General features: G+C 37.6%; 1 protein-coding gene across 2 annotated transcripts in view; it reads right to left on the bottom strand.

The window, feature by feature from the left end:
- USP22 (ubiquitin specific peptidase 22) overlaps positions 1-14,129 on the bottom strand; it is a 190,297-nt gene that overhangs the window by 60,680 nt on the left and 115,488 nt on the right. Inside the window, exons 3-5 of one of the 2 annotated variants that reach the window (XM_054041643.1) lie at positions 12,909-13,022; positions 12,328-12,372; positions 7,298-7,399 (exon numbers count right to left, since the gene is read on the bottom strand). In XM_054041643.1, the coding sequence (XP_053897618.1) occupies positions 7,298-7,399; positions 12,328-12,372; positions 12,909-13,022 (261 nt within the window). The remainder of the gene's footprint in view (positions 1-7,297; positions 7,400-12,327; positions 12,373-12,908; positions 13,023-14,129) is intronic. The other variant, XM_054041644.1, reaches the window with a different exon arrangement.

Raw genomic sequence — 14,129 nt, 5'->3', positions numbered from 1 at the left:
TAGCAGTGAAACCATATCTTCACTTTTGTCTGGTTGTTGGAAATCTTTTCCAACAAAAATCACAATCACACGGTGAAAAGAATACTATCCTGTAGAATTGAGTTTATGTAAGTGCACAAAAATACTATGCACAAGTTTTGAGACATTAGGATTCCCTAGTTTTTGTTTTTTGGCACTTTCACATCACTTTTGTGCCCACATTCTATATACAACAAATAGAAACTAAAAATAATCTTGGTGATACCTCTGAATTAAATTTCTTCTCATATCTTTTTTTCATTCTAAACTGAACAAGGTGCATATTTACATCAGAGCTAGGTGGTATTTTGTTTGCTCTGTGCCCACTTTGCATACTGCAAAATAAGGTGAACTCTGAGGTGAACAGGGCTAACATCTATCAGAGATTAACATAAATGCACATGAAAATATATGCTTTTCTGTAACAATAATGTCAATTAACTGTCAGATTCACCCACATGAATATAATGATCCTGAAGGAAAAGTTCTCCCATAACTTTGATTTCTCTGTAACCTGTAAATAGAAATCTATAAACCGCACCATTAACATGTGAGATTACACAAGATACCTGAAGAGTTTCCAGAGGGTCATCAGATTTGGCAACCAAGGTGAAGTGCATTCAAATGACCAAAGAAATACAGGGATTCTGTTTAACAGCATATCTGGGAGTTCTCCGTTTACAAAATGTTAAGACAAATTTTTCTAGAAGAAACAAAATCTTTTTGAACGTCTAAAAGCAGCTACTTGGGTTTTTCCTTCACCGACGGCTGCTCAACTGGGTTTACTGCTGTAGTTTACTTTCAGAAAGCCTTTCTACACATTGTACATGTGCCTTTTTGAGTAAATAAAAAAAAACTTTAATTTTTTTTGTTTATTTTAAACAGGCTTTTTTACTTCAGACTGCAATACTCAAAGTTGGTGGGAGGACGTAAATATTCGTGGAAAGAGAACATTGCAGACAGTGAACAGGCCCCCCCCCCAACAAAATAAAAATTCATTTTCTGCCTTTAGACCTTTCCCTGAGGGCAAAGGAATGTTTATTTTATAAAACATTTATCGGTGTATTTGATGCTGTATCACAGGATATTTTAGGATTGGCCAATTAACATAGGGAATAATTATCAGTTTTCCAGATAGATGGTGGGTGTAGTTACACGATAAGATGCCTTGATAGTATTTATGCAAGAGGCATTTATTTGGGTAGCACTTAAGAGGATATTATGCACCCCATTTTGACTGATTCAAAATGTTATTTGATCTGACAAAGCAGAGAACTGAAATCCATTTTAAATGCATTTCTATGGCGGTCACATTTCAAATATGTACTCACTAATGTGTCCAACTCACAATTAAAATTTAAACCAGAGTTAAAAGTTCTGTGCTGTGTCAGAGTGTTTTCACTCCCCTTTTCCATCTGCGCTAGTTTAAGAAGTCTTAGACCCAAAAGCAAGTACACCAAAAAAAAGCACATTCACAAAATACTTTAAAGTATTAATGTAGTCCACAACATCTTCAAGTCTTCTCTAGTTAGGCCCTTGTGCACGGCTGCTCATGCATAGTTTATGTAACACTGAAAGATAAAGCAATGTTTCTGGTAGCTTGTCTAGAGAACCAGAAATAATTTCCAGGCCACTGTTCTCATCTCCCTTTGCCACCTTTACACTGAAGCACTACTGCAATATTTATTCCACTCATGCCTCTCTTTCTCACGTCATACTGCTGGGTGTCACACAGCTGCAAAAACCACCTGCCACTGCGATGTAGCTATTGTTTGTGTCACCTCCCCCACTCCCCATCATTCTTTCTGAAAAGGATTTGCTCATTCTGCTCTAAAGGCTTCCCCCTCTGCCTTTTTGCAACACTGAAAATGGGAATCCCAGGTGGCTCTAGCTAGCTAATTATCCATGTGCTTTTAGAGTCTAATTCTTTCTACTGGTAATGTAGCAGAGTCTTCAGCCACAAAGTCATTTCATATGCTAATTAGAGACAGGCTAGCTAATACCTCAGTAGGAGTACTAATCTTTTGTGGGTACTAATGATATGAGAACAAGATGAGCTATGAAAATGGCCCCCAAAAGATGCTACATCTCCCTCCCACCCAGCCCACCCCCATAATAAAAACCTCTCTTGTATATCTGATTGTAATAGTATGATGGGCTAGCTGAGTGCAGTGTCTCCATAGAGCAACAGGAGACAGACTTAAAAATTGAGTTTTCCCTTGTATGTCTAGAAAAAAAAATTCCAATGGTGGCATTATCGAAATTTTATCATACACAAATTGTCCTTAAGGATTTTCTGGTGTAATTAGCATGTCAGAAATTTATCAAACCAAACCAGTAAATCTTGAATCCAAAACCAAGATGTTATTTAATTCTGCAAAGACTAAATAATGACTATCAGCATTTCAAGTTTGCAGACTCACCCTATGTATTCTAGGTCTACTGTACTGCCTGTCTAATCTAGATTAGATCCTCAGGGCGGGGACCATGTGTCATTATTTGCATCAGCACCTGAGCTCACTGTTGGCACTTAAGCAATTTGTCCCAAAGTCACTTCACAGACAGGCAAATGCAACTGTGAGGATGATTCTTTGGTGAACATCCAGAAAGCAAAAACCAATAAAAGCTTGGGATTCTGTAGCCTGCACCACTACTAGAGCTATTTTAATTGGTAGTGGAATCTGCACAATGGCACAAAAGTGATTCAGCAAAATATTTACCGTGTGTATATTCATTGTTAGGAAGCATTCTCTGGTGAGAGAGATACAGCTATCCAGTTTGAAGAAAAATCAGAGAGACTGTAGTGCCGGTGAGATCCAACAAATCTCAGCGATCAGTCTTTTCATGATGTATAAAAGAGGTTCTTTACACACTACTTGTCAAAATTTTCAAGTTGCTATGTACAAGGAAATATAATTTTATTTTGACTGAAATAAAAGGTAGAAGGGAGCATTTCCACTGGTGAATTATTAGTTCTCGGTAATAAAAAACTCATTTTATGGCAGTTCATTCTACATAGTTAATTTATGGTGCCAGTGCAAGACTAAGGATATTGCTGTTGTGCAGAAATTCAGAAAAATTAGTGCACAGAGCCAGCTAGCTACTAAAGAGGCCACAAAAGGTCATTTCTCAGCAATACAAGACAAGAATAGGAAAATAACTTGCAGTGCAAAGCAGACTTTGCGGGGAGTTAAAAATCCACATGACTCTGGAGTGATGTTGTTTTAAAGACCAATGGTGTAAAACCTAATGGGAAACCACAAATATGGTTATTTTAGACCTCTGAACCAACTCCAGTACATTACAATCCATGTTAGTGGAGTTCTCACTATGGGGGAAAACCCTCTGGCAAGCCCTCTTTTCAAAATTCTCCCATGGATAACCCACAAATGTACATATTTTTCCAAGCTATTCCAAGTCTGTATTGTCTTGGATTCCAGGAATACCATGCCATCCTCATTAGTTACAGTACAAGTATACCTCAGTTAAAGCTATACAGAACCAGTATCAAAGGTGCAGTAAGATGAGGCCCTGAAACATAAACCCTTGTATCAGAGGCCCGGTATGAGGCCTAAGGCCTGAACTAAAGTAATGGTCAAGACTTTGCTAACATAAAGCAAAGTTAAACTGTGAGCCAGAGGCAGGTCCTGCTCACAGAAGCTGGCAAGGAAAGGGGGGATGTTGCAAAAATACACATACCTAAAAGGTACCAGAATGCTTGGATACTTGCACAATCCACAGAGATAACAAGGAACAGGCTGACCCATCCTAAAGATGGGCAAAAGGGTAATATGATGGAGAGAGTCGTTTTGTTCAAACCAACATGTACAAGGTGAGAGGCGGCACCTTACTGCGTAGAGGGGCTGTACCTTGCTACGTAGAAGGGTTGCACCTCAATAGGTCAGGATTGATGTGTAACTTGTTTGTACCTGTGTATAAGAATACATCCCTGGGGCGGTGTCTGTGTCTGGCCTAGGGGACAGTGGAGTGTCCCGCCACTGACTGAGCTGTGTCCATTGTCAGGGGGCACAGATTCGTAGTATGTCCTGTAGAGTCTGCTGGAAACTCTTACTGTGCTTCATTTGACAATAAAGCTGGCCGGGTGCCTTCGTACCGTATCGGAGTCTGTGGTCATTGGGGGTTTTCTCGGGGTCTGTTGTGCCAGTGATCTGCAGAGCCCGGGCAGCACACAGAGGGAACACGTGCACGCAGCCGACTGTTATCAACATTGAACAAAGCAGAGCACCACACCAGTGGCATCTGACAACAAGAGGCTCAATAACCATTTCAACATGTCATACCTGAGAATTTAAAAAAATCCAAAATGCAATTCCCATAATCCAGCTGGGCATACACCAGGAGGAAGGGAGAGGGGGAGAAAGCAAGTAACTGCCTTTTTTCTTTTAAAATCAGCTTTACAAAAAGGTAAAAGACATTTGGTTAGTCTAAACTGGATTCTCCATGTAAACAGAATCAATCAATAGGTTTGCGACGTTTACAGCTGATTATCAGCGTAAGTTTCATTATCAAGAGCCAATACAATCAGACATCTATGCATGTTCTCTGACTCATTTATCTACCTCAGAAGATGAAACAGATATCTATTATGGATCAATAAAGACCTGATGTCTGAAGAAATGAGCATCAGGAAAGAGAAATGGGAATGTCCAGGTAACTGCAGCATTTCAGTCTGCACACAGGTATATATTTAGCAATAGGCTGGGGATAGAGAGAAATAGCTTAAGGACAATGACAATTTTTTTTCAGTTAAACCCCCAATGTATTTTTGTGAAAGAAAGCAAGTCTTTTGCTTTTAACTGTAACCCAAAACTGCATTAAGTCTCTTGGGTGCTTTGATTTTTTTCTCTTTTTAAATCTTGGCATACAGACAGCTCCAGGGCTCAGTAGGAGAAATTATTAAAAGCATGCCTGCAGAAGTAAAGACATCAGTCATTGCCCTTATCCCCTGTGTTTCATGAGTACTTCCCCCCCCCATGCTGTGTGTATAAGATTTCATGCAGACAGAACCATCCCTTTTAACAGACTGAAAAATTAAAAGTCTTTTAAGAATCAGCATCTCATTCCATCAAAATGGAAAGAGAAACAACATCCAAAAACGTTTCATTGTTCAGAAAGGTCAGATGCACCTTAACATTTTATCAAATCCACTTTCATTTGTCCTGTAGAATTCATTTAGCCAAGTAACTGGTAATATAGTTCTTATACAATGTATTACAGTTTCATAAAAAAATCACGTCCCAAAATGAACAAGCAATAGAGAGAACAAACCAGCTCAGTGTCCAAGGTCCAGGTGTGTTTCAACCCTTTTTTCTGCTCTGCTGTTGCAAAAATAGATGTCCTTTCTTTGACATTACTCTTCTATCTCCAGATCTTGACTTCCTTTCTTGAAGTCACATTATTGCTTCTCAATCCAGAATTTCAGGTACTATATACATGTATTGCATTATTTATGCACTACTGTACTAGAAACATGTATATAAAACTATTTTATTCATCATTACTCCCAAAGAATTTTGGAGGGTGAAAAGGTGTGAACATTAGATGATGCACTTTATTACAACATAATGCTTACAGTAGTTTTGAAAAATGAGGCAAAATTTAAGGACTTCACAAACTGCTTCCTGCTTCTAGTGACTATAGCACAGATTTTTAAAGGAATCTTAGTCATTGCGCCCTTGAGCGCTACAACACCTAATTGACTCAGACTCCTTTCCAAGAGAGACTTAGGCACTTAAGAGTCTAAGTTATATTGAAAGGCAATGGAACTTAAGCTCCTAAGTCACTTTTGAAAATGAGACTTAGACGTTGCAATGCTGAACAGAGCAATGCCTAAATACCTGTAAAAATCTGGGCCTATGGTTATCATCCTAATCTCAGAAAGCTTCATAACTGAATGTTAGCATGCATTAAACTATAAAGAAAACACAGCCACAGGATTATTACTGACCAGATTAGTCATCATTAGAGCTGGTCAGGCAGTTTTGATGAAAAACAGAATCTACATTTTGTGAGAACTTCTGCATATTTTCTCCTCTCTTCCCCAGCTGTTTCCCAATCATCTCTCATTATGCCTGCATATCAGATAGCTCTTGGCTCCAAAGTGAGCCAACTAACTTTGTGTGCTACAATATTTGATTTGTACAGAATGGTCCATTCTCGCCTTGGAATCTGTGAAACTAGGAACTGAAATCTAAAAAATAAGTTGGAGAACAGACTATGTGATTTGGGTTCAAAATGGGGTCCTTCAGACTCATTTCTGGAGTTTTCAACATAGAATCATAGAAATGTAATGCCAGAAGGGACCTCGAGAGATCATCTAGGCCATCCCCTTGTGCTGAAGTAGGACCAAGTATACCTAGACCATTCCTGACATGTGTTTGTCTAGTCAGTTCTTAAAAACCTCCAATGACGGGGATTCCACAACCTCCCTTGGTAACCTGTTCCTTAAAGTTAGGAAAAACTTTATAATATTAACATAAACCTCTCCTGCTGCAGACTAAGACAATGACTTCTTGTCTTACCTTCAGTGGACATGGAGAAAAATTGTTTACGGTCCTTTTTATAACACTATAGACGATTATATTAAAGATCTATTAGGTCTGCCTTCAATCTTCTTTTCTCAAGACTAAACATATCCATTTTTTTTAACCTTCCTTCATAGTCAGATTTTCTAAACTTTTTATCATTTTTGTTCCTCTCCTCTGGATCCTCTAAAGTAGAAGGAAAGAAGTCAAAGCTCACAACTGGTAAAAAGACTGAAGCTCCCATTTGGTAAAAGACCAAAGCTCTCAAGTGAAAGGAAGACGTAATCTGGGCTATATCTGAACAAGAGAATTTCCATTGGTGCAACTGCCTTGGTGGTAGCACTAATGGGAGCTCTCGTGTAGATTAGTTCTCGCAGCTCCCACGTCAATTAAAACTTCAACTGAACTGGTGGTACCGTCAGTGGTGATTTTTTCCCCACAGAATTTCCTAGTATACACAGGGTTTAAGAGTCTCCTAACTTTGAAGGTCTCCTATGGAAGTTACTATCTTCAGTATCTGAAATGACACAGCACATATCCTTCTATAGAGAAGAGAGGATGGAAGTCAGTAAACAACGTTCATTAAGATGACATGACACATTTAAAAAGAAAATCAATTGTAAGACACAACCTGAGAACATGCATTTAAACCTTGAAAGGCAAGAAAAACATCACGGGGCTTTGAAAGAGCAGTTGGCGGAGAAATCATCTGAGAAACTGTTTCCTTGACTTACCTATGGTGCAATTTGTGGTTATTTTTCTCCGCTTGGGGTTGTGTCGTAGCAATTCTAATTCTCGTTTGGTTGGCTCCCATGTTGAATACTTCTCTCCAATGCCTGAGCAGATGAAAAGAAAGTTTCAGGGTGCTGTTAGCTAGAACAGCTGAAAGGATACTTTCAAGAAAAGGTTGTGATGCACTGTCCATTAAGTTGGATACAGTATACAAAAAACTACAATAGCCAGCTTGCTTTTTATTACTGTTCAGAAAGGCAGCAATTGACCTTGACAATATGTTCCCATAAACATGGGCTAAAAGCACACAAAAGCAGTTACTTGTATAGAATTCCTATCTATCTGTTTCCAAGTAACAGTCTTTCCACCAATGGTTGAAAAAACCTCCAATTAAAAAGAACCCCAGCATGAAGGCCAATCCAGTGTTATTTATTGTTTCAAGTGTCCATGATTTTCTTTGGGCTCAAAGGGGTCATATTGCCAGCACAACCGCATGTCTTGGGGCTAAGCACAGATTGGCTGAGATATAGGGCAATGTAGACAATTGTCCCCACATCTCTTCAATGAAATGACAAATATGGTAAATAAGCCAAAATAGATCCAACGTACCGGACAGCTACAGCCTTACTCTTAATAGATGCAAAGCAGGTTTTAGAGGATTTGGAAGATACTTAATAGTGTATTCCCTCATCACATATTAGGGGGTATGCTGCTATAACACTCACTATGACTTTATAGTATCGGGTAAAAGCAAATAGAGACTCTAGTAGAATGAAGGTCGAATACTCTAACGTTCCCCAGAAATACAGTCAGATGTAGTGGGGTTTTTTAATTTAACTCCCCACTACCCAGAGAAAAACCTTATTTTCTCTAGAGCCATAGTTGAAATTTGTCATGTTAATTATTTTCTTAAAATAAAAGCCCCCAATGCTATGTTTCAAAAAAGTTTATTTTGTTTGGGGGACTGGAGGGTAGGGGGGATTCAGGAGAGCCAGTAATCAGAACAGATTAGATGTGGGCACAGAGGTGTCTACAGTATCATCTGAAATATGAAAACTACAGCAACAATAAAAGACCCAAGAGCTGACCAGCTAAAGGCTACTGCAGCATTCTATGCAGCAAAGAGAAATTGCTATGCAAGGCCAGCTATAGTAAGTCACAAAAGCATTTTGGCATTAAAAAAAAGGACAGGCAATCTATTCTAAAATTGAGGATTAAAGTCAATTAGAGTTCATCTTATTCTGTGCAGAATGCATATCGATGAAACAGTACTGTGCTAGAGAAAATAAATTATAAATCATACACATGAAAAGAAGGAGAGTAGAAAATGTAGCTGGAGGCTTACACATTCTGCATGGTACATGTTTCATTTTTAATAGCTCTTTGATCTTCATTTTCAGAAATAGCTCTGCCTGTCAGAAGTTACCCATCCAAAATGTCTGAGTCATAGTTACTCTTGACCCTCAAGGTTCCTGCATATGACTGAGGTTTCATTCTTGGATTCATGAGGACAACAAACTTCAAATCTACATAGATTCATATCTCTCTTTACTATATTTGACTCAACAATTTTTAATGAAAGAGCACAAGAACTAACAAACACCCCTTCCCTTTCCCCAAGGTTCAGCATTAACGGAAAATACAAGGAAAATAAAAAGGGAAACTAATTACCATGTAACAGATTGAGGAGATTAAACAGCTGCAATGCTTTGAATACACTATACAGTATGCACAGGCAAATGCTGAATGAAGCAGCATTACAGAGACACACATATGGACAGTCCACATATGACAGAACATTGGCTTGCAACAAGCTTTTCAATAGACAGCTTCAGCAAATCTTTTCAGATTAACAATATTTCTGTATTAATTTATAACAAACGGTTTTGCAAGCAAACTGTCAGAATTTTATATTATTTCCAACGTTTTAGTACTACCAGCTATTGGACTGGCCAGTTGCAAGCCTGGTAACTCTAAAATTCAGTTATGCTACAATTTAAAAATGACCAAGCCAATTTAGTATAGTTTGTCAATAGGTACTGTACAGGACTTTGGTTAATTGTTTAATGGGACTGTTCAAAAAATAAACACATCCAATATGTAAAATATTGGTTTATTGCATAAGAGTGAAAATATTAACACTAAAGCCCCAATCCTGCACACAAAAGTGGCTTAACTTTATGCATGTGAATAGTCCCACACAAGTCAATGGAACTATTTAGATGTATAAAGTTAAGCACGTTGCGTGAGTGTTTGTAGGTTTAGGATCCAAGTGCTTAATAGCAAATCTGAGTCCTCAAGTAATTTTAAAGTAGTTAAGGTAAATAAAAGAGATCTGACAGCTTTGCTGGATTCTGGGTGAAGCAATCAAGTCTTGTTTAAATAGTAATTAAAAAAAACACACACACACACACAAAGTTAAATGCCAGGACAAACATCAAGAGCAAAACAGGTGTGACATCTCTCTTACAGGAAACCTCTCATTAGAAAGGTCACAAGTTTTGTTCCACATTAGAGTTTAAAGCAGAGATAGGGAGCTGAAGGAAGCAGATTCAAAGATTTCCTGTTCCTTTTACATTTATTCTTTTTATAAAATGTAAGGAGAAAATTGAGGTGTGCCCCCAAAACATGTGGAAAGATTGATCCCACTCTTTGGCAGTGGTTCACATTTTTTCCAGGAATGGCGGGGCAGGGGCATGAAAATACACAAGAGTGCACTAACATCTGCAACATGAACAATCTTAAATAGACTGAAAATCTCAAGGCATGTACAAATTACCACTTATGGTTAAGGGCAGTGTTTCCCAAACTTGGGATGCCGCTTGCGTAGGGAAAGCCCCTGGCGGGCCGGACTGATTTACCTGCCGTGGCTCCCACTGGCACAGGTAAAACAGCTATTTAGAATTGCATCTTGGCATATGAGATCTTGAGCTCTCCATTCAGGAATCGTTTTAAAGTTTATTTAGGTATTTTAATGAATGGCCATATATCTAGGTATTTAGAGTTTTCAGAAGCTTTATTGGGTTCTAGTTTTTTAAATTAAAAAAAACCACCTTATTTTGCAAGCACTCTTTAATACAGATTAATGACTTTGGTATTCTGAAGTAAATCCAGATTCTGAACATTAGTTAGGAGGTGAGACCCATAGAATACCCAAATAAATTTTCTTCTCCTCACCATTAAATATGCAAACATTCAATACTTGAGAAATATGGGAGAATTACAGCATTAACACTGTTTTGTTGCTCATAGTTGCATCTAAGAATTGAGGATTTAATCTTGAACTATGGCTGGACTTGTGGGTCTGGCTACCCAGAACGTCCTGTCTTCGAACTTGTTCTGATATTATTCCAGTGTTTCCAACTCTAAAAATTTTAATCACAAGTCTTGTGATATTTGGGGGTTTTCTTAAAGTCTCTTTTCCTGGAGTCATGTTATTACATTAGAATCTCAGCCTTCTTTTGAAAAGTTTCTAGCTCTCATGATTGTGGAGAAAAGATTGAAAATGTGAACTCTAAAGACTCAAAAACCAGAAGGCAAACCTGAATGTACTATTCTTAAACTTCTGCAATTTTAAGCCCATCTCATAATTTGAAGTGTGCAGTGGAGGATGGAGACATTCAAACAGTTTCTGAGCAGTATTGTTAACTCTAGTATTCTATTTGGAGATTATTTAGAACTCTGCTGTCTTTTAAATGACATGAACCACTGTACAGTGCAGGTTCTCGTGGATGAGGAGAAGACAATTCTCTACTGTCCCTCCCGTATGCATGTGTTTTCAGCATTCCTCAACAAATGTCTGATAAGTGAATTGCATCACAAAGGAAAGTTACAAAATGAAACATTTTAAATGGAGAATCCTATGCCACAGCTTTAAAGAAAATATCTATACTGCATAGTCCTGTAATTTAAATTCAGGAACAGAAGTAGCTACATTTTATATCTTAACAGTTTATTCCTGTTTTGGACTCCTGCGTCTGAAAACGTGGTACATAACTCTTTCTGGACTGTTCTAAAAACGCTAACATCTGCTGGAAGGCAGACTGGTGTGTCTTGGTTCAGAAAGTACAGAGATACTGTTCCTGGGGACAGCAAAATTAAGAAAATGCTCTTTGAATTTACTCATTAAAATGAAGGAGAGGAAAAGTCCATAAAATTCTTATTACGTCCTGAGCAACTGTTTTGCTCTTGTAGTTGATTAACTCTTGGGCTCAAGATAGCAAATTTTAAACAGATTTGAGGAGTTATTAAAGATAGAGGAGCACAGACCAAATGCAAGGTTTAAAAATACTTTCCCAGATAATTGCAACAAAATACTTTGCAGGAAAGCATTTCATGCCATGATTTTCTTGTTCTAAGATCCTCTACTACCTTCCCTTCCTGACTGAACTGCTTCAAAATACTTTAGTAAGGGGCAAAAAGGAGAATATAGTGGGTTTTTTTGGATAAATCAATATGCAGCTGTTGTTTCATGATACTCCAAGAATGTTCCAGTTAAGGTCTGCTTAATATACCTACAGCTGCTCCTCTTAAAAGATGTCTTGAAGTGAGGGTGGGAATAGTTTATTTGCATTTCAGCCCCTGGCTAGGTCTATCACACGAAAGGGATGCCATAGATTCATTAAGAGCAGTGTATAATTGGGTATAAACAGTCTGCCTTCAAAAACAGACTTCCCCACTTTAAGAAAAAACATTTCTGGAACCATTGAAAATGGAAGATGTTAAGCTTCCAAAAGAGATCCTTTAAACACTACTCAGATTGGTTAAGAGAATCTTTACATGCTCCCCCCCCCCCCCAAAAAAAAAAAAAAAAAAAAGGAAAATATTTGCTTTGGAGTAGCTCAATCAAGGGAAGGATATGGGAAATTAAATACATTATTACTACTGGATCCCTGGAACATAACCAAAAGACGAGGAAAACAATCTGCATTACGAAACTGGCATTCTTAACCATGATTCATGTCTAACATGGCAGGATAATCAGCAAAGGGACGCTTGTTAGTGAAGTGCGTCGCCAGCCCACGCCTCTTACCTGTCATTGTACACTGGTAGTGAGAAACCACTGTTGGGGTGAAGGCTAAAAAAGAAAAAATTAGGGAAAGCAAACTGAATAACAAAACAAATGTGTGTACATATATTTGTGTGTAAATATCTTTACACATATATTGTGTGTGTACAATCAGAAGATGGGTGTGTGTATGTAAGCTGGCACATTCTATAAAAAAATCACAGACAAAGGTGGCATTTCATGTGAGGGGAACAGATTTCTTGCCTGAGATACCCAAGATAGTCTACAAGGTAGATTGTTACATTTTCTACCTGATATAGATCTCACTCTGATGACAATTAGGTAAGTTGTCCATGATCATGATGGAGGATTTTATATTATATTGTAATTAAAAAAAATAAAATTTTGTTATAATTTAGTGTGGTGCACATATTAAACTAACAGTCTAGCTCCTGGATAGCAATATCTATAAATCTCTCTCCCACAATCTGCACTACTGTCCCTAAAGATCTCTCTCTTCCCCTTACTGGTTTTTGCCATTGACAAATGGGAGGGACAGGTATGATTAAAAACAAATAAAAGAAATTCAGGCAGGAAAACCAAACCTTGTAATTTCCAAGCCTTCCGTTGTTCCTCTTTGGCAATTTGTTCCATGTCTTTGTCGTATATGTAATCTTGACACATAAAGCAGTATATACCCCCATACAAAAGGTCTATGGCTGCAAAACAGAAAGGAAAAAAAAAAAAAAAAAAGAAGAAGAAGAAGAGAGAGAGAAAGAAAGTGAGAGTTCAAATCTAGAAGAAAGGCTTCCACATTTGGCATTCTATCTTCCATGTACTTCTTTCCTCTACAAAAATGTCTGTGCAATTAGAAACTGGAAAACCTGTTGGGGGATTTTTCAGTTATCTAACTGTTAAAGGCAGAGGAAGAAGACACCAATGGTAAAGTGTTAGCTGGCTCAAGTTTGCCTTGTATTCTGCAATACGTAATTACAATGCAAGATACAAGTAACCAAAAGCCTTAATTAAAGCAACTGATTACTAGGCATGCAGAGTTAGTCTTATACCACAATCTGAAGAGTTGATATGCTGGGGAGAATTTACTTTTTCTATTTCTAAAACAGAAAACACAGATGTTTTTGTTTAAATTCAATAATTAACTTCAAAGTGTAGATTTAAAACCTGAATGAAAATTCAAACGGATCAGGCACTAAACATTCAAATATATTAAAAATTTCAAGTACTTTTCGTTCCGGCCAATGATCTTTTGCAAAGTTATTCACTGCCGACATTAGCTTTTTCTTTCAATTTTAATTTGGACAAACTAATTATGACCAATGTTGCAAAAGTCCTTTTTCTTTCAGGTCAAATAGTGGCAGGCCACTAAATAACTGAAAGAGCTGTAATACAAGAAAGTGTCAGGTGACCCAGGCAAAAGACATTTTATTAATACACTGGATGAGATAGAAATAAATTTAATAATATGAATCATAGCAAGCTGTTGATTCTCAGTCATTCAAAACAGATCAAACCATAGTGTACTTAGGGAATGACAAAATTCAAATGGGTGCTGCCAAATGATGAATTTACTAGCTATGAACAGCAACAAAGCATGACTTGCATCCTTAGGACAACTGAGAAGAACACCACTGTTTCCCCCAAGATGCTGTTTCCTCCATTTTGCTGATTTTGAATTTCCTTTATTCCCAGCATAAGGTGACAAAATTTGAAATTATTTTTCTACAATGGAAACCATTATCAAATTAAGAGGATTAATAGGAATAGTTTTGACTGATTCTACAGCAGATTTTAAAAACAAAATGCAA

Source organism: Malaclemys terrapin, chromosome 10 (genome assembly GCF_027887155.1).
Source record: "Malaclemys terrapin pileata isolate rMalTer1 chromosome 10, rMalTer1.hap1, whole genome shotgun sequence".
Lineage (NCBI taxonomy): Eukaryota > Metazoa > Chordata > Testudines > Emydidae > Malaclemys > Malaclemys terrapin.
The sequence above is the reverse complement of the archived record's forward strand: the minus strand, read 5'-3'. Positions and strand labels throughout refer to the sequence as shown.